Here is a 20,172-nt window from a genome sequence, read left to right as displayed (position 1 = left end):
AAGAAGTATGTAGGACCTAGGCCATTTAGAGCTTTATATGTTAGAGCCAACACCCTGAATAGTGTATAAATACCACACACCAGAGAAAGATGAGGATCACAAAGCACAGAATCTTTAAAAATAAAGAAAAAACTTAATTTGACCCATTCTTCTTGATGCCCCAGTCTAATATTCTGCTAATAATTAGTGAAGATTTTCTCTTTCTTGGGGAGCAGAGGTGGGAGTACCTTCACAAATGAAACAATGTTCTATCCTTCTCCAGGTACATGAAGTGTTTCCCAATATACTTCAGTCCACTGATGAATCTGAATTTGAAATACATCTTGGAATGTTGCAGCTACGGTGCGCTTCCAACCAAAAACAGCTTTTGGGAGTTAGATGGACAGAAAAGCTGCCTACAATTGGGAGGGGGGACTGGCTCAGATGCCAACAAACTCAACACCTACCTCAGACTTTGTAAGTTCCAAACATGGCCAACCCTAAAAGAAAGTATGGATGCTCCTTCCACTTACTGAATGCAAAGTAACTGTGTGTTTCAATCACTTAAAAACCACTGTAACCATTTCCAGAGGGGTCAGCTGTGTGTTTGATGCAGCAAAACCTAAGAGTTTTGAGTCACCTTAAAGACTGTAACCAATGTGCTACGGCATAGAAAGAACGAATGCTTATGCCAGAATACGTTTGTTCCTCTCAAAAATGCCACAAGACTCTCTACACTCTCTCTATTTTTGTTATTCCCGCACCCCGCGCTGAAATCACTGCAATGCCAGCTGGCCACTAGAGGGGCACAAAGCACACACCATGCCTCTCTACATTTTTTCTAACCAGCGAGAAAAGCTGCCTTAACCACAACCTCACCAGTACTCTTCCCTTTAAACAGGGAAACGAGGGGCGCATGCGTATAACTGCCTTTTGCCATAGAGACGAGACCGGAAATCCAGCCGGGCGTTCATCGTGTGATAACCATAGAGTACATGACAGGTTGCCACGGTGATCGCTCAACCTTCCAAGCCACAACCTCTGCCGCTGAACTTCTACCAAGCCCTGTTTTCTTCCGCAGTTTGGTAAAGACACGCAGGTTCTTATTACCAGCCTTATAATACTCGCTTAGGTTCAACTCGCGCTCCGAGGAAACGCTCCGTTTTAGCTCATTCTCACGGAACCATGGTCGCAAGACCACCTAGGCCCCCGTTTCGTTGCCATGGTGACGCTTCCGAGTCTTCGCCACTTCCGTTAAACGCATTCGTTTCTCCCCTCCCCTTTTGCAGCGGCCGTAAAGATTGTCGTACAGGCGGAAGGTGAACATCGCTGCAAAAGAGTGATAATTTCACACAGAAGGTAAGAGATATGAGGAGCATTTGGGCTCAGTAAAAGTTGGCGGGGAGGCAGAGGAAGCATTATTGTTATTTCCTTCCCCTCTTAATCTCCGTGATTCCTCCAGGTTTGCAGAAACAGTGGGAGGGGGAAGGTCCCCTCTAAAGACCTAGTGGCGTCCCAGGTGCAGCTCTTTCGCGGTGCAAAGTGGGGTTGTGTCTCGTATCTGGCTTATAAATGTAAACAGGTTTGATATATGGCTTATCGGACATGCCTTTTCCCACAGGAAGCCCCGGGAACTGCAATTTAGCAGGAGTGCTAGGAATCCCTTGGTAATCCTTTCACAGAACTTCAATTCACATAGAACAAAAAGAGGCTTGCAATAATAAGTTTCCATTTGTGGCATAGACTAAAGGAACCTGGAGTTTCAAGTTTGTTGTCTTTGTAAGTCACTGTCACCATTTCAGGGGCTGCTAGGCTAACTACGAACTACTAGCTATGAACTACTCGGCCCTTTTTTGTAGAGAAGGTGATCAAGCATCATTATTTTGGTTGTTTCTCCCCCCCCCGCAGATATGCATATCTTGTTATATTGTGGTTTTACTGAATCCTTTTCCCAAGCATCTGAATGTTATACGTTTATAGGAATTCTCACATTTTACCTTCACAAAAATCCATGAATTATGTTAGGCTGGGAGGTGATGGCTAGCCCAAAGTCACCTAGTGGGGATTTAAACTTAGGCTGGCAATACCCAGATTCAGCATCCTATCCACTTCCTTGTACTAGCTTATATGTCTGTCCTCCCATGCAAAATAAATATCATTTAGAAGTTGCTGTATAAAGTAGTGCCCCATTTGAAATGCAGTTGTGTGAATTTTAGAAAGGTGCTTATTACCCTTTTAATTTTCTTTCTTAATAGCATCATGGACGCACGTTTTACCCGTGGAAAGTCTGCTATCCTTGAACGGTCACTCACCCGACCCAAGACTGATGTTAGCCTTAGTGCCTTTTCATTATTGTTTTCTGAGATTGTGCAGTACTGTCAGAACAGGGTCTACTCTGTTTCTGAGCTTCAGAACAAACTTTCTGAGCTAGGTCAGCAGGTGGGTGCTCGTATCCTGGATGTGTTGGTGATGCGGGAGAAAAATGGTAAGAGAGAAACCAAGGTCATCAACATTCTCCTGTTCATCAAGGTTACCGTATGGAAGGCTCTCTTTGGGAAGGAGGCTGACAAGCTGGAGCAAGCCAATGACGATGACAAGACTTACTACATCATTGAGAAGGAGCCTCTTATCAATACTTACATTTCTGTTCCCAAGGAGAACAGCACACTCAACTGTGCTTCCTTCACAGCTGGCATCGTGGAGGCTATGCTCACTTGCAGCGGCTTCCCTGCCAAGGTGACAGCCCACTGGCACAAGGGAACCACCCTCATGATAAAATTTGATGAGTCAGTAATAGCACGTGACAAAGCCCTGGATGGCCGCTGACTGCTTCATTTCATTTAATCTGGATTGTTTGTGTGTGTATGTATATGTACATGCATATATACACACACTTTGACAGTATCCTAAAATAACTACCCTGACCATGCTTGGTGCATGGTAAGGGAGAACCAAGTGGCATCGGAACAAGTGACTGTGTCCCATATACTGATGGTAAATGTTTCTACAGCATTTGTACTGATTACACAGGACCAATTCTGTTTCCAGAAATCTACCCTTAATTCTGTTGCTTGACTCTTGGCGAAGGCTTGAGGAGGGAATGCAGTTCACGTTCCTAGCCAAGAGATAACACAGTCCTGATTTGCATATGAGCTATGTAATTTGATGTAAAGATTCCTCTCATGCTGTTGTATTGGTTTTGTTGTTACCCCACTGACATTATCACTAGAAAAGCACGGATGAAAGGTTATTGCTAGGCTGCCAGCTTTGGAATGAGCTAAATTGCCTCTACTCATTCTGTTGCTGCTTCTTACCTAGTGGCTATCAGTTATTATTTAACTTTGCAGTCTGCTTGCTGTCTTGCCTCTAGGAATGAGCTGCAGCTGCCTTAGCAAATCAAGTGAAACCCACAAATTACATTACCAGTTTGCTTAAGAGTGGCTCAGACTTGCAGATGAAGCACTTTAAGTAAAAAGCTCAAGGGCAGGGGTAAAACACTCCAGAACCGGTGAGAGCTTTACCTGCTTCTGTAAAATACACTGTTCACTGCCCATGTTTCTTCTTTGAATACTTGTCTCCACACCTGAGGAAAATATCTAAGAGTTGTAAAGACTCCTTTGATAGTTGTTCCAAGAGCTGTTCTTACAGGGCTTTCCCTCAGCATAACTGGTCCTTCACAGTGTTTCCTGTTTGCCATGAGAAGAGAAGAAAGTGATGTCACCCCCAAACTAAGATTTCTCTCTTCTTTTCCCTTTTTAAAAAATGGTAAAATAAATTAACTAAAATACCAAGAATATACTGTTGAAAGATATTTTATTGCAGAAATCTCATCTAAACCAGTCAGTTTCAAATCATTCCATACAATGAAGATGCTAATGGTTTTGAAGAATTGTTTACCTGGTTAATAAATTCCATAAAGTAATCCATTAAGGATGTTTTTGTCTGTCTCTCTCTCAACTTCATTTAGTGTGTTGTTCCTGTTCTGTGCACAGTCCATTTTGTGTGACTGTAATAGTGTTCACATTCTTTCCAAATAGCATTGAATTGTTGGGCTTATATCTTTGTTTTTATTATAAAGATGTAAGTGAATTTATTTGTTTTTTGTCATAAAATTTATTTTTGGATAGTGGGGAAAAAACTTCAAAGTGGTTTACAAAAAGAATAAAACAATAAAATTTATTGGTAATAACCATTAAAACAACAATTTAAAACATTCAAAAAACTAAAACCAGCAATAAACCAAAAAGCACAACAGCATTCTAGATATTTGGGTAGACTTCGCTAAACAATGTTTTAGCAGGTGCTGAAAAGTGCCTGCCTGGTATCAATAGGAAGGGAGTTCCAACGTATAGGTGCTACCACACTAAAATACCATTTTTACAAATGCAGAATGGGTATTATGTGGCACCTGTAACAGTGCCAGTTCCTCAGTTCGAAGTGGTCAAGTGGACATATATGGGGTAAGGTGATCTTGCAGGTAAACTAGGCCCAAATTATTAAAGACTTTATATACTAATAGTAACACATTGAACCTGGCCTGGTGGCAAATCAGCAACCAGGGCAGATCCCTGAGTACAGCTGTTGTATGCTGACAAAGTCTCACCCCTGGCAGCAACAGGGCTGTAGCATTTTTGCACTAACTGCAGCTTCTGGATCAAAGGAAGCCCCACATAGTCCATTGCCTTGAGGAAATGTGGCCACACTTTCCCAGTCTAGGAATGGTTGCAGCTGTTGAACCAGCCACAGTTGGTAAAAGGCACCTCTAGCCACTGAGGCTGCCTGAGCCTTCAGTGATACAGCTACCTCCAGAAGCACCCCAGAAGTGGTATCTTGCGTCATAACTCATTTTGGATAAAAACCGTCAAATTGATGCTTCTTAAAAGTGGGAGAAGTTACAGTTGATTCAATGATTCTATTGTTCTGTACTTACAATTCCAAGAGTGGATTCTTGTATATGCTGCTTGATCACTCTCAGATGTACAGTAGTACTAGTTCCTTCCTCTCCCCATGCAGTTCATTAGAAAATTACTAAATAAGATCACAAGTCATGGAACTTAACGAATAACCACTTTTATGCATTCTTACTAAAGCCTACATAGGATTGCGGACTTCTACCAGTGTTAACAGAGTTTTTGCTCATGGTCTTTTGATCTACTGATAAGGGTGCATAGGATGGCGTTTATTCACCACCAAAAGCTGGAAACTTACCTTGGAACAAATTGAGCTTTTCCTGTAATCAGATGCTGAATAGGTAGGAGGTGCAACTCATGATACAAATGACTTGATGGTGATTGTAACAACTAAATTGTAAACTGCTTCCATCTAATAAGAGCCACTTCTGAGGAGGTGTTTGGCTTGTGGAAACAGGAACTTAAGTGCAAAGTACATCCATATAGCTTTAGGAGACCACACAACTTTTCTCCCAGCAAAGAAGTGACTGTGACAGCAGGGACACCTTCTGAACCAAAGTAAGGCATGTTACATTTTAAGTGCTACGTAGTTGCAGAACTGCAATGCTTTAAAGTGTCCACAGCATCGTTGCAAGGGAGGTGCACAAGGGAAAAAACAGAACAACAAGTTGTGCTTTCCCTTGGCTTTTACCAAGTAAACAAGAAGACTTTCCCCTACCCCAAGCAGCGAGGTGGTGCTAGGGGTGGGCATTTAGGGGCCTGACTCATTTGTGGCTTGCTAGATAGAAGCTGATAGTGACAGAAAGGAAGCACAAGCGGCTGTGTTGCATCTGCCCCAAGAACTCTGACTTGGAGCAGCCTTAACCTACCATGGATGACGGCTATCAGAATGAAGAATACTGCAATGACAATGTGTCAGAGAAAATATCCCACACTGAGGAAGTGCACTCGGAGTTTGAACCTGCAAAAGCAGGTAACGGGGAGAATGAGAAGAAATTCTCAAAGGGTTGCTCTGGTTCTGTAATAACACAACAGAAGCAAAATAAAGGGGAGGTGCCCTTACCTAGGGAAGGGGTCTTATTCCGAAGTGAAATTTGCAACTCTATGCACTATGCCATGTAGCCACAGTTCTCCAAGAGCAATAACATTTCTTGCTGCAGAACTCGGAGGTTATTGTGGAAACATTGTAAGAAACAGTCACATTTTTCACTACAGTTTAGTTAATGTCAGCTGCTTTTTGCTACCGTTTGGCTTGCTGTATAAACTTTCTTAAAATGTATATCTGCTAAAAAGTGTCAGCTCTTATATATCGAAACTTTTTTCCTCAATTTTTAGATATGTGTTCCAAAGGGCTCAGTTTTCAAGAGTGAGGGCTGGATGGTGGGCAAAAGTTAGAAGCAATGTCTATAGGGAGACTACTAGTCAGCAGCCATCAAATTGACTGGAAAAGGAGCAGTTTAGTATATCTGGAATCTCTTGGTACCTCCAAAGAGTAAATCAATACATTAAACTGAATTTGGGGAGAAATATTTGCCAAAGTGAAGAGGCTGACCTGAAACATTGGTCAGGACTAGTGATGGGGGTGGGGAAAGAAACTTGATTAAAGCAACCATATTACTAGTTGATTCACGTTCTAAAAGGCTTATGTCTCACTATCCCCCAAAGACATTTCACTCAAACCAGGAGGCTCCAGAAGGTAGCCCTAGTATTGCCTATACTAATACGCTCTTAATAAAATGCAATACATAAATGTTGTAAATGTAGGGGAAAAGGTAAAGGTAAAGGGACCCCTGACCATTAGGTCCAGTCTCAGTCTCAGTCAGTTTTATTGCACATAGCCAAAGGCTGCCGCAATGTACACAGAATTATTTGACAATTAAAAGAAATTATACTGAATTGGTAAAAAAAGACTTAAAACATTTGTATTATTAAAACATTACGTACTCTAAACAAAGCTATAAAAGTACTATAAAATGTACAAATAAAAACCTTCAACAATAAAATTCATAAGCTAAAATCATCACATGGTCACTAATGTTAAAAACAGTATCAATTAATACAGTGTGCAATTTATACTCAGAGTTTGCTGACAAAGATAGAGCATAGCCTGAGGTAGATAGATGGGATCAAATAAATTCATCTCCTTTACAGTTAATGGCTACCTTGGCTATATAATTTGCTCTAATTTTCCTAGCAGCAGTTGCAAAAAGTGCTACCCGCCAGGTCACATACTTATCTTTGTCTGCAAGGAGATATAACATCATGTCAAGGGGGTTCTGGTCAGGGGAGCCTGTCATTATAGGTACCAAAAATCTTGCATCATGTGGCCAGCATGACTAAGCCGCTTCTGGCGAACCAGAGCAGCGCACGGAAACGCCGTTTACCTTCCCGCCGGAGCGGTACCTATTTATCTACTTGCACTTTGACGTCCTTACGAACTGCTAGGTTGGCAGGAGCAGGGACCGAGCAACGGGAGCTCACCCCATCACGGGGATTTGAACCGCCAACCTTCTGATCAGCAAGTCCTAGGCTCTGTGGTTTAACCCACAGAAGCCACCAAAAGGGCTATATTCTCATTGGTTTGTGTTACAGTTTCTTACCTGTGCACTGTAGAAAGAGAGGGCTGGATGTGCACCCATTCAGGGTGCAGCAAGACCCTTTCATCCAGAAAGTCACAAAGCAGACCGTCTCTTAAAAGTGTTCTTTCCTCTCTGTAGACTCAATGATTTTGGACCTGGGATATGAGAATGCTGAGCCAGAATATGAGTACATCGGGTTTTCTGGCATACAGATGAGAAGGCTACCAGACAACAGAGGGAAAGCAGAGCCAGGTGAAAGGTTCAATGAACTTGACAAATGATATTACGAACTTTTCTAATGTGCTTGGAAAACTCTGGGAATATGCTTGTGCAATATATGAAACTGTCCGGGACTGGGCAGAGGAGGAATGGTGGAGACTGCCTCCCTAGCCTCACTCTTCCAGAGTAGAGGAGGACTGTTTAGAATTACAACAGGGATTTGAGGGAGGTCATAGCTCAGAGGCAGATGAGGGGGAAAGTTGAGAAATAATGGGAGAGGAGGAGGAGGAGGAGGAAGTACCAAGAGGGTGACAGCAGATGGACTCAGTGTCTTTAGAAAGCATCCCAGACACACACACCCAGAACCCATCGAGCCTTGAAAGTAGGAGAGCCAGAGCTCAAAGTCAGCACCTGTAGAGGTGATGAAGATGACGAATAAGGAAGTGGGAGAGATGGGGTGTGTGTGTGGAGATTCACTTGGGACAACGCCATTATCCAAGAGGCTGGGTTCTAAAGCCTCTCTCTGTAAATACTGAATAAAAAGCGGATGGCAAGAACATTCCTTGCCTTCTTTATATGTTCTTGGGTAAACGGGCCATGGGAGTTGCTGGCAGCAGCCTGACAGAATCAGACTTTTTCAATTTAAACTGTAATCCCTTAAAATGGGTGGTGAACCTAAAGCCTGGGGGCCAAATGTGGCCCGGCCCTCAGGACACTCACGGAGTCATGCTTCCTCCCCAGGCCACAGTCCCTGCTTTTTAGCATCCTTGATTGCTTTTCCTGGCTGGAATTTGTTCTTGAACTGTACTAATGCCTCTTGCTTGCCTGCAAGATTTCTAGTTCCTGAAATTTTCTGACGCTCCCACAGCTTCTAGGTGGCTTACTCTTCTTTATTTGCAGCACTGTATACATTTGAGGATGACAAGCGGGGACCTTTCGTCAGGAAACCCGTCAGCATCTTCTCACTTCTGCTGCTCTGCTCCCTTATCATGGTGAAAGCTGCTTTCGTGATGACATCTGTTAGATGTAAGTCCATATCTGGAGAAGGCTAAACTTTTTTTTGGTCGTTACTTCTGTGAAGCTTAAAGCATGATGCACGTTTAAAGCATGGCACACATGCACCCATCTTTTAAATATCTAACACCTCTCAATTCATTTTATTTAAGAAATGCCAATTGCATACAGCCATGTTACGTTTTAAATGTCTAAAAACTCCAACACACACACACACACACACACACACGATTCCTTTCTTAAAAGTATACATTGACAACCTGCATTCAGCTACAGAAATCTGAGGACAAAATAGACATAGAATCATAGAGTGATTGAAGGCCTCAGGCCACCTCCTTCTACTCAACTCAGGACATCCAGAGTTAGAACATCCATAGCAGATGACTCTCCAGCCTCTAACTGAAGACCTACAATGGGGGAGAGCCCACCACCACCCTTGGAAGCTGGTTCCACTGCCAAACTACTCTTACCATCCAGAATGTTTTCCTGTTGTTCAGCCAAAACCTTTCCTCCTGTAACTTCAGCTCACTAGATCTGGTCCCGCTTGCTGAGGCAGCAGAAAATGAGCTTCTGTGTGACAGCCCTTCAGGTATTGGAAGAGTGCCACATTTCCCCCACCAATCCCCCAAATTAACCAAATCAAACCAGGATGAATATACCCAGTTCTTAGTTTACACCTTCCTTCCTTTATTTATTTATTTATTTATTTTCCACATCCCTAAATACAGTAATACCTCGTGTTACAGACGCTTCAGGTTACAGACTCCGCTAACCCAGAAATAGTACCTCAGGTTAAGAACTTTGCTTCAGGATGAGAACAGAAATCGTGCTCCAGCGGCGCAGCGGGAGGCCCCCATTAGCTAAAGTGATACCTCAGGTTAAGAACAGTTTCAGGTTAAGAACGGACCTCCAGAACAAATTAAGTTCTTAACCCGAGGTACCACTGTATCTTCATTAGCCAGTGGTCCTCACTGAACCCATTTTATTGTCTCTATAGCCTTCTTGGACATGGTTATCCAGATGAGGTCTGACTAGTGCAGAATAAAGTGGGATTATGAATTCCCATGACTTGGAAACTATAGGCCTGTTAATGAGGCTGAAGATTGCCTTAGCCTCCCCCCCCCCTTTTTTTTTGTGTGTGCAGCTGAATCACACTGTTGAAATGCATCAGTTTAAAATCATTGTTGATTAGCTGATACTTACTGCAACTCACTTCACAATATATGAGAAAATCAGAAATCCTATCTGGAGGGTTGTAAGAACCCCAGAACAGTGTGCAGGGGGAGGAAAGCGGAGATTATTCTACCTGGTAAGCTGAAATACTTGCACTGATGTCTTTCTTGACTTCTTCCTCATTATGGTGAAAGTTGTGAGGAAAGCGGCACACCATCTTAAGGTCAGTGGGGTATGTGGGTTGAATGGGAAACCGAAATACCCCTTTTGGATTTCTAAAAGGGAGCAGGTCCCCATGTCTCTGCTGTCACATGTGATTAACTATCATATGATTAAAAACTCCTAGATATTGTATCATTTGCTGAATGTTCATGTAGTATGTGACACCAGTCTTAGAAATATCGGATGAATGACCAGTGGAACATTTTGGATGCACTTGCTGTGGGATATATTGTTTAAGGCTCCTTATCTTGCAGGCTTTTCAGTGTGTCCAGATGAATGGGTAGCATTTCAGGAGAAATGCTATTACTTTCCCATAAAAACAGGAAACTGGGGTGAGGTCAGAAGCTTCTGCCGATGGCTGGGTGCAGATCTGATGATAATTGACAACAAAATGGAACAGGTGAGTCTCTCCTGTCCTGACTCTCTCATCTAAGATGTGGAGATTCAGAGACTGTTGCATAGGACACCCTCTCCTTGCTAGGTAGAAATTACTGCAAGCAGGCAAACAACAGATGGCAGAGAACTGCTTTCCCATAAAAGCCAGTCCTATGCCCTGATCTGAAGTTGAGACTTAAGTATAGACAGGAGAGAAATTGGATTGAGTTCACACTTTCCGAAACAATATGTGAACCAAAGTGCTGTCATCCTTTAAGATTTGCATTTCTCTGAATTTTGCAATGCAATCCTTGTAATGTGTACAAAACTATATACTAGGATAAACAGTGTATGTAAATGAATATATTACTGAAAAGAACATGCAAAAGTGCTTGGCAAAAATACTGGGCAGCAGGTAAGGAGTAATTTGATTCTGTTTTCATTTTGTCTAGAACTTTCTAATTTATAAAATGGATTCCGCGAAGAATCTGTGGATTGGCTTGCGTTATGCAGAGGGTGTACCAGGGTGGCAATGGGTGGATGGTACAGAGTTGACCTTTGAGTGAGTAGAATTCTTCAATGCATCACCCTTTATCTTTACACATTGAGACTGAGGCTCAGAAAGCTTTAAGAATTTCAGCAGTAAAAATTTGGAAGTGTGTTTCCCATAATACGGACAGGAAACAACATATTCACACCAAACCAAACCTTTAAAGCACTCTTATACTTTATCAGTCATGGATTCACCCAGAGAATCCTGGGAGTTGTGGTGTATTAAGTGTCTCCTAACAGCTGTCAGCACCCATGGCAAAGAATTAAATGTAGGGTGTTGAAGTGACCAGTGTATATATGGTCCTTATGGAGGTGGATGTTACATGGATGCCAGCTTGGCTAAAAGCCTCCCATGTTAATTCTCCTTCTTCCATCAGGTGTGGAGCGATAAAAATGGGACTGGGCGAGTATCCCTCTGCTGTATGTGGTGCTTTGATCAGCTGATTGTCAGGGTTTTAGTGTCCAAAATGGGTCATATGATGTCATTTTGATGCCAGGTGATCACAATGCCCTACCCACCTGTCACACTTGGCCTGTGGGTGGAGGAGATAAGGATTCAACTCCCTAGTTATATCCTATTCCTCACCCCTGGTTTTTAATCTAACCAGCAGCTATTTGTATTTATTAGATTTTATAGGTGGTAGATAAAAGCATGAAGGGCATAGCAGGAAACTTGGATGGAGAAGGAAGAATATAGATCCTGCTGTCACCAGAGCCATTGAAGTAAACAGTACTTCAATATAAATGACAAGTATGTTTGATCTGGGACTGGCTGTGGGAAAGCAGCACCATCCTCTTTGGTCAATGTGATGTTCTCTTCTTCACATGCACCACAATCTTAGGCATCTTTATTTAGAAGTCAATACCACTGTGTTTGGACGCGGGTGGCGCTGTGGGTTAAACCACAGAGCCTAGGACTTGCCAATCAGAAGGTCAGCGGTTCGAATCCCCGCAACGGGGTGAACTCCCATTGCTTGGTCCCTGCTCCTGCCAACCTAGCAGTTCGAAAGCACATCAAAAGTGCAAGTAGATAAATAGGTACCGCACCGGCGGGAAGGTAAACGGTGTTTCCGTGCGCTGCTCTGGTTCGCCAGAAGCGGCTTAGTCATGCTGGCCACATGACCCAGAAGCTGTACGCTGGCTCCCTCGGCCAATAAAGTGAGATGAGCGCTGCAACCCCAGAGTCGGTCACGACTGGACCTAATGGTCAGGGGTCCCTTTACTTTTACCTTTACCACTGTGTTTAAGGGAGATTTACTCCTGGGCAAAGTGCTCCTAGGATTGCAGTCACCTGCAGTTGATCCTGCTGCTCAGAATCTGCAGAAAATTTGAGGCCAGCAGCTGTTTCTTTCCCAACTTCAAGCTCTGTCCCCTCTCATCACCCTGCTGGTATGTGACTCACGCTGTTTTATCTTTTTCAGAAACTGGGAGACGCCAGATAACATTCAACTTACCGACAAATATAATTATAAGACCCATTGTGTTCTTACTTCAGATGAAGCCTCAAAGGGCAAGTGGAACAACATTCCCTGTGATAAGCTCCATCTATCTGTCTGTGAGAGGGACATGGAGGTGACCTGTGTTCTGCGGTCTCCACTTTCACCCCACTGAAATGATTTGCTTTATTTTTATTCCATAGAAACAATTTTTTAAAAAAGATAATTGTACAAAGCAAATACAGAAGAAAAGCAAAAGCAACTTGTAGCAAGGACATACACCAGTCAAACAGATGTGTCACTGCTGTGAAAACACGTGCTCTGTTCCTAACAGTATTTCATGAATTGTTTCCATTGTATTAAAAATCAACAACTGCAAGGTGAGACAACCAACCAAGTATTTCCCAAAGCTTGGGTTAAAAGGTGTGTCTTGTTAGAATCCTAGAAACCAATTCAAATACTAATTAGACTCAGGCATGCTGTTTCTTTGAGGCTGGTTATCCCACAAACTGCCTCTCAAGCAAATGTAGCAATTGCACGCACAATTAACGACCCACTCAGAGTCCCATCTTGACTTGAAGGTTTTCAGAACTGTCTCTTGGTAGTGGCTTGGTCAGAATATCAGCTGTCATTTCTTTGGTTTGACAATACACCACAATTCAACATGTCTGTCTTGTATTACCTAATGCACATGGTAGTTTTTAACCCTAATGTGTTTAGTTCTTGCATGTAGCTTTTCTTTGTGATAATTTCAAACAGCTTTAATTGTGCTCCAATTGCATACACAACCAAAGCCCATAGTTAGTTGGTCAGTTAAGACCAGTTCTCTACATACCTCAGTTGTACCTATATACTCTCTTTCTTGGAAAAAGCTGGTAGCTATGCATGGCTCCCAGCTCAACAAAATATACATGCAAGTAAATTTTCCTAGCTAGGAGATTTACACAGCCTGCATGTCTTTGTTAACACAAAGACCGCATGATCCTTTTGTAATGAAACCACATTCTTTTCCTTTTAAATTGTTTGGAACCATTTTTCTTCTTTATTTTTACTTCTGATGGACAGAGACTTGTTTACTGTAACTACTGAAACTTTGTAAGTAAAATCTTTATTTATTTACAAAACAAGGTGTCTGTGATTTATTCTAGCCTACGTATTTTTGTGGGGACCATTGGTTTAAAGGTGGATGAAGGCAGATGCAGAATCTAACTGAGTTTTAATGTGCTTTGTAGCAATCGGCCTATCTCTGTGAGGAGAGAGGAAGAATCTCTTCCCCAAACTTCTATTTCCAACATCACATCTTAGTATGCCATTTAAATATAAGCAGATGGTGCCACGCACACATCCAAAAGGTAGGGATTCCAATAGTCAAGAGGTCACCACAGAGAAGGCTCTGTTGCATACCACAAAATTACAAACTTACCCTTTCTAGAGGAGTGCCCATCCCAATACACAAGGAGGCTCACTTCCTAGACTCAACAACTTGGCACACACATTTATCTTCCTCTTCCAACAAGCTTTATCCAAGTTTTCATCTGTATTAAAACTATTTAATCTACTTGTATGTATGCAATTGTTTTTCATTGTTTTATATATGAAGCTGTTTTTTCCTGTTTCCTGTTTTGTGGTTGCAATTGTTTTATAACTGCATGTATTAATTTTGCAAACCACCCTGACACCTAGCAGAAGAGAGATCTGATAAATAAAATGGACCTCTGTCTTGTCTGGATTTGATTTCAGTTTATAGGACTACCATCCCACCCCCGCACACAAACACACCCAGCCCATTGTTGAACAAATGGGTGACAAAATGGAGCCCTGTGGGACACTGTGGATAATTTCTCAATGTAAATCAGTAAGATAAAAAACAAATACTTAAAAATAACAACAGCAAGGAAAAGGATACAGAAAAATTTCCAGAAAAATGCTGTGCACAGATGGAGTGTGCATCTTGCTAGTGTTAGGGCAAATGAAAATTTTGGCAGATACCTGGGTGATCAACCTTCTTTCAGACACCTCCAGACATTTCTTATGATAATTTGAACCTTTGTTTTGCGGTCCCTTTCTTTTCTCAAATAACATGAAGCCTGATCACTTGCTCTTTCATTAAGAGCCCACTCATAGTTGTCTGAACCTTTTGTAACGAATCAGCTTCAGTCTCTTTCCCAGTTCAGCCATAATTAGCTAGGACCATCCCATCCTGCTTTGCTACATTCAGCCATGACAGTTGCACTCCCCTTCCTGAGCATTAGGAGTGGGGCAAGCGCCTGACATTTCTGTGGTTTGTTAGATAGAAAGGAAGCTGATAGTGATAGACAGCAAGGACAAGCATCGGGTTACTGAGCTTAGCTGCTCTGAGAGGCATTCGAGGAGAAGAATCAAACCCATCATGGACGACGGCTATCAGAATGAAGACTATTGGAATGAAGATTACCAGAATGACATTCTTTCAGACAAATTTTCTCAGAATGCTGAAGTTTCATCAGAGTCAGAACCTGGAAGCGCAGGTAAATCAGAGTGGCAGTGGAAGGAAGCAGGAAGGGAGGAGAACGGGAAATTCTCAAAAGGCTGTTCTAGTTCTGCTGCTGTTGTGTCCACATCACATATAAAACACACAATTCCCTATGTGAGTGATCTAACAAGGCTATCATTCCTAACTGTAATTCTCCTCTATACTCATTACTCCTCTATACTCTAGTAATTCTCCTCTATACTCATTACTCCTCTAGTAATTCTCCTCTATACTCTATACTCATTAGGACTAGATCATGCTGCCACAGTTATCCAGTCTTGGGAGGCTGTTTAGTAAGATTGCAATAAAAAGTCACAGTTGCTGCAGCAGTTGTAGCATGGTCACATTAACATGTTAGCCTCTTACTTGCTATCAGCACAAGCATTCTTAATATTTACATTTGCTAATAAGCTTCTTTTGCCCCAGTTTTGGCTCTTTGAATGATATACTATTCCACAATGAGTGACAAAGCTGGACATGCCCACTTCCAGTGGGTAGCAAGACCATGAAATCTGGAAAGTCACAACGGAGAGCCAAGTAGGCAATCTCTTTAAAAAACAACACCTTTTCTGTCTCTAGAATCAGTGGTTTTGGACCAGCAAGGAGATAACAATGCTGCGCAGGAATATGAGTATATCAGGTTTTCTGGCATCCGGCTGAGAAGGCTACCAGAGAAGGGAGAGGAAAGAGAACCAGGTGAAAAGAATTAACATACCTCCACAAATGGCACAAATAAATGTTTTTAGACTCTCTATTGTACTGCAGTCTGAAGAGGAGCACAAATAATATCCCCCTTCCTCATTAGACTTTAAAAAGCCTTTGTTGCCCAATTCAGACACCAGTTACACTGTTCATCTACTTTCCTGTCCCGCTTTGGGCTCTGGTGTATTCGAGGACCACATGAACATTGTTGTTGTTCTCATTCCTTCCGTTTCCAAAATTCAGAGGAGCCTCATGTAGCTAAAATGGCACCGTCCATCAGAAGCTTTGGGGAAACCTCAAGGTTTTCCAGAAGGACAAAAAATATTTTGAAACCCAGAATGAGCATGCTCAGGAGGCATGGAACGCTTGCTGTATTTTGGCAGGGGGGAAGAGGGAAACCTGGATGGAAGGGAGACTAGCCAATCCCTCTTCCCTGTGAATCCTGGGAATTGTAGCTCTCTGAAGAGAACCCTTAACAAATCAAAGAGGCCATGATTCTCTGAGGGAAGCCTACTTTATTCTCAATAGTCCTGCTCCTGAAATCCTGTGGTCCTCCTTGAGCTTCCAGGTTTATTCTTCTTTATTTGCAGCACTGTTTACATTTGAGGACGGCAAGTGGGGACCCTTTGGCAGGAAACCCTTCATGATCTTCTCAGTTCTGTTGCTCTGCTCCTTGATCATAACAACAGCTACTCTCATAATGGCATGTCTTAGATGTAAGTTCAGATCTGAAGAAGGTAAAATCTTCTGGATATTACTTCGGTGTAGTTCCACCTGCCCCGCCCCACCCCCAGAAGTACATAGTGCTGAAGGAGGAAGTAGAAAGAGCAACACTCTGTCCCACTTCCTCTTTCAGCTCTATGTATTCAGCTGTATGTATTCCTCTTTCAGCTTATATGTATTGTTGCACACCACTCCAATCTCCGAGAAGTGCCTGGATTCCAGGGGTTTCAGATGTTTCCTTCTGGAAATGAGGCACAGCAGAGACTGTGGTGTCTTTATGATATATTTACCCATATATGCAACCTGAGCCCATGATGGAGGGGTTCACAGTATCAACACCCCAAAAAGTTCTTGCTTCTCCCATAGCTGCAGCCTTGCATTGAAGCAGAAATCAACTATGGCCCACTCTCTGCCTTTCCAGCCTGCAGCTTTTTCTCCAGCTTCTAGTTCACATCGCAGCAAACTCTGCCTTCAAACTCAGGCTTTGCCCTTCTATTTATCTGAGAGCTGAAGGAGGAGCCCTCCCATTTGCCATTGGACACAGAGCCCTCTTTCCTTTATTCTCTTAATGGCCCATCACCTTTCTTTTGTTATCTGAATGGCCCCTCACCCAGGCAGTTAGCCTGACTTGATTAAATTCTAACATTTGCTGGATCCAGTGAATAAAGAGGTCTGGCAACCACAAACTAATAACATTGCTTTTCAAGGCTCAAATCAGCAGCTGAAAAGAAAGAAAACTGACAAGAGAGAATATGAGGGAAAGGAGGAGCAGTTTGAGAGACTAGGGAGAGGAAAATGGAGTCCCTGTGAGGAGGCAGGGTGAGAACAAAGACAGAGATCAAGAGGGACACACAGAGAGGAGGGGATGGAATGCTGGAGCAAGAGAGATGAGAAGTTTCTCTCTCTCTCTCTCTCTCTCTCTCTCTCACACACACACACACACACACACGAACTGGTAAAAGAGATCCTCTTGGAATTACATGTTTTTTTCACATATCTCCCAAAGTCAAATCACAGATCACATCTTTCTCCGTTAACTGAACCCAGATTTTTATGGTTCGCCCTTAGGTGATGATATTTCACACACACACCATCTGGATAAGGCAAAGGGACTGGTTTTGAAAGGTGTGTTTATTGGCAATTATGGTAGTGTATGACTCCAGGCACAATAACATCCTTTGACCAGCAAAACATCTAAGATATAGTCATGCTGGGTAGCATTAATCAACATTTCCATATATTGCAGGCTTTCCAAAGTGTGCAGATGACTGGTATGAGTTTCAGGAAAAATGCTACTACCATTCCACAGAAAAAATGCAACAGAATACAGCTAGAAGTTTCTGCCAAGCCCTAGGTGCAGATCTAATAGTGATTGACAGTGAAAATGAACAGGTAATTCTATCTAAGGAATAAATAAAATATAATTGAGTGTGTTACTTTCACTAATATATTCATTTCTATGAACACTTGCCTAATATGTGCAATTTTGCAAATATTATAAGGCTAGAGAACTGCAAATTCATGTTATTTTCATTTTCTATGAGGACTTTCTGAAAGATGAACTGCAGATAAGCGAGAATACTTGGATTGGACTGACTTACATAGAGGCTGAAAGAAAGTGGATGTGGCAAGACTTCAAAAATCATTCCTACACGTGAGTAGCATTATTGAGTTGAAAATTCTCTACCATATCATAGCACTGATTTGCAATGACTCCTTGTCCACCCCTGTTTACTATGTGCATTAGCTACAGTTAGATCTGCTCCCTAGTGCTTATAGTGCACTAGCAACGTCTCCCCCCTCCAAACTTGACAGCTAAAGCTGAACCATTTTCCTCCTCTGAGTACCTCTCCTCTTAGAATATGGTAGCAGATCTTCCCAAACTCTCCAAAGGTCAGATTCATGTACTTTTCCAAACAGCAGTCAGAAAACACAGGTTGTAAACCTGGGCTTTGTTTCAGTGGTGAAAGTTTCTAAATTATTGGTATAGGAACACAAGAATGGCTTGTAAGATCAATCAGCTCAGACCTCTTTACACACTGAGTTTCTGGAGGGGAACAGCAATGGGCTTGATTCCCTCCTTACCAAAGCGAGGGAGAATGACGTAGCTAAGCCTGACAGGGCAGCTTTCTCTCTGTCTGTGGCATTAACCCATTCATGCATTAATTAGACTTAAGCATGTTGGTTATATGAGACTAGTTATCCCACACAAAAAAGTTGAGGCCAGCATCTGCTTACCACCCCTGCTCCCAAGTTCATGATCCTGCCCCATATACTGGATTCCCCTGATAGCATGCAATTCAGACAAATTTGTGTTTCTCATTTTCAGAAACTGGGATGGAAGGACAGAACCAATCAGTTCCCGATGCTGTGTGATTTTGGACCCCAAGTATGAATTAAAATGGAAGAACACTGAGTGCCTAAGACGCTTGGGCTTCATTTGTGAAAAGAGCAGGCACATTGCCTGTGCCCTGCAGTCCCCATTCTTACCTCATTGAAACTTGGCTAATTTGTGTGCGTGTACAAGCAGAATTGATTCATAGGAGTGGTTTTTTTAAAGGTTGCAAGAACTTTCAGGGTTAGAACAATGTCTTTCTGGTCCTCTAGACTGTGAGTCAAAAGCCAGTCAGGAAATAAGCCTGGCTGAATGTACATGGTGTCATGGGGAGGAACGAAGCACATGGGTTTCCTTCAGCATCTCCCTCTCCATGCCTCTGCCCTGGTTTTTGGAGCCAGCAGTGACCAGTTTGATGCCACCAGCAAGGCTCTCCCTGCTATCTGTCCCCAAGATCTGTATTCCGAAGTATACCTCCCCTAAACACGGCTGTCCAATTTAATGGTTATGCCTGGTCAAACTGGGCCCGTGCACACGTATCAACCATACATCAGATTTGCACTGTTCCACTTTTATTTTACTCCATGAAGGAAGGACTACAAAACGGGGAAGGTTTGATACAAGCCACCATAATCCCTTGAGCATACCAGCACATCCACAGAAGCCCTGCCCAGTTGCTATGCCAACCCTGATGGTCTCAGACAGAAGACCATCAACAACACAACGGACCGCATACACGAGTGGATTCAACATGGACTATAACAAAAGAACAGTGATTGGATTCCCCCTCAGGGGGCAGGAAACTAAAACTACCTTTTGTCTTCTGAAAATGACTCATGGGGAGGGGGAGAAGGGAACCAGCCAGGTGACAGGACACTCAGGTTACCACCACCACCCCTCCCTCAACCCCTTCTTTCTGTGATGTAGGCATGATGTTTCTGGGGGTGGGCTTGACCTACAGGATGGGAATTTCAAAAGTTTTTATAAGGCCTTACACACCATTTTTCTGTGTCTTTCCTCTCTCCTGCAAGTGAGGGGAGCACCCTGTTGCAACAGTTCAATAAAGGCCAAGCCTACAGGCTGCTGATTTGTTCCAATTTACTCTGGTTGGTGTCTTTATTTTTTATCCAAGGGAGCCCTCAGATTTTTCCGGTAACACAATTGAAAGACTGATTTAAGACCTGCAAATGTGCTTACATTCCCATGTCTCCTAAGTCCCAATTCCGGTATTAGTATTACTACTACTAGTAGTAGTAGCACTAGTAGTAATACTAATACTAATACTAATAATACTAATTACCCCTAAACATTTTGTGAATCTAAGTTTGACCTCATTAAGAGCAGTATTTCAATATGAGCAGGAAAATGAGAGTACCCCTAAACATTTTTTTTTAGAAAAAAAGCACTAGTAAAATGTAGTCATTTAAAACACATGGCTTGT

At 42.5% G+C, this 20,172-nt stretch overlaps 3 protein-coding genes across 6 annotated transcripts; all 3 read left to right on the top strand.

The window, feature by feature from the left end:
- The first annotated feature begins 954 nt into the window (after positions 1-954).
- Positions 955-3,909, top strand: TRAPPC5 (trafficking protein particle complex subunit 5). The gene is made up of 2 exons (XM_083431055.1): positions 955-1,338; positions 2,235-3,909. Exon 2 carries the CDS (start codon positions 2,239-2,241, stop codon positions 2,803-2,805), a length of 567 nt encoding a protein of 188 aa, XP_083287181.1. The 5' UTR covers positions 955-1,338; positions 2,235-2,238; the 3' UTR covers positions 2,806-3,909.
- A 702-nt stretch (positions 3,910-4,611) lies between these two features.
- Positions 4,612-12,671, top strand: LOC310673128 (asialoglycoprotein receptor 2-like). 3 transcript variants are annotated; one of them, XR_014508874.1, is made up of 6 exons: positions 4,618-5,862; positions 7,607-7,720; positions 8,588-8,713; positions 10,351-10,496; positions 10,924-11,774; positions 12,445-12,531. XR_014508874.1 is itself a non-coding variant. In XM_083431052.1 (6 exons), exons 1-6 carry the CDS (start codon positions 5,760-5,762, stop codon positions 12,632-12,634), a joined length of 789 nt encoding a protein of 262 aa, XP_083287178.1. In that variant the 5' UTR covers positions 4,620-5,759; the 3' UTR covers positions 12,635-12,671. The 3 variants fall into 3 exon arrangements, 2 of the variants coding, with proteins under 2 accessions (XP_083287179.1, XP_083287178.1); XM_083431052.1 differs by having other exon boundaries at positions 4,620-5,862; positions 10,924-11,033; positions 12,445-12,671; XM_083431053.1 differs by lacking the exon at positions 7,607-7,720 and having other exon boundaries at positions 4,612-5,862; positions 10,924-11,033; positions 12,445-12,671.
- A 1,196-nt stretch (positions 12,672-13,867) lies between these two features.
- Positions 13,868-19,259, top strand: LOC310673127 (early activation antigen CD69-like). 2 transcript variants are annotated; one of them, XM_083431050.1, is made up of 7 exons: positions 13,868-14,966; positions 15,551-15,667; positions 16,264-16,389; positions 17,465-17,542; positions 17,643-17,788; positions 17,941-18,050; positions 18,726-19,259. In XM_083431050.1, exons 1-7 carry the CDS (start codon positions 14,849-14,851, stop codon positions 18,892-18,894), a joined length of 864 nt encoding a protein of 287 aa, XP_083287176.1. In that variant the 5' UTR covers positions 13,868-14,848; the 3' UTR covers positions 18,895-19,259. The 2 variants fall into 2 exon arrangements, with proteins under 2 accessions (XP_083287176.1, XP_083287177.1); XM_083431051.1 differs by lacking the exon at positions 17,465-17,542.
- The last annotated feature ends 913 nt before the right edge of the window (positions 19,260-20,172 follow it).

Source organism: Podarcis tiliguerta (assembly GCF_965153285.1).
Source record: "Podarcis tiliguerta genome assembly, chromosome: 2".
NCBI lineage: Eukaryota > Metazoa > Chordata > Lepidosauria > Squamata > Lacertidae > Podarcis > Podarcis tiliguerta.
This window is presented reverse-complemented; position numbering and strand designations above follow the sequence as displayed.

What these genes read in the sequence shown, in the direction of transcription:
- TRAPPC5 (XM_083431055.1), top strand. Translation starts at nt 2,239, where the DNA reads ATGGACGCACGTTTTACCCGTGGAAAGTCTGCTATCCTTGAACGGTCA.
- LOC310673128 (XM_083431052.1), top strand. Translation starts at nt 5,760, where the DNA reads ATGGATGACGGCTATCAGAATGAAGAATACTGCAATGACAATGTGTCA. An exon ending in TTGACAACAAAATGGAACAG is followed by an intron (nt 10,497 to 10,923) that starts GTGAGTCTCTCC and finishes CATTTTGTCTAG; the next exon opens with AACTTTCTAATTTATAAAAT. An exon ending in GGTACAGAGTTGACCTTTGA is followed by an intron (nt 11,034 to 12,444) that starts GTGAGTAGAATT and finishes TATCTTTTTCAG; the next exon opens with AAACTGGGAGACGCCAGATA.
- LOC310673127 (XM_083431050.1), top strand. Translation starts at nt 14,849, where the DNA reads ATGGACGACGGCTATCAGAATGAAGACTATTGGAATGAAGATTACCAG. An exon ending in GTCAGAACCTGGAAGCGCAG is followed by an intron (nt 14,967 to 15,550) that starts GTAAATCAGAGT and finishes TTCTGTCTCTAG; the next exon opens with AATCAGTGGTTTTGGACCAG. An exon ending in TGTGTTTATTGGCAATTATG is followed by an intron (nt 17,543 to 17,642) that starts GTAGTGTATGAC and finishes CATATATTGCAG; the next exon opens with GCTTTCCAAAGTGTGCAGAT.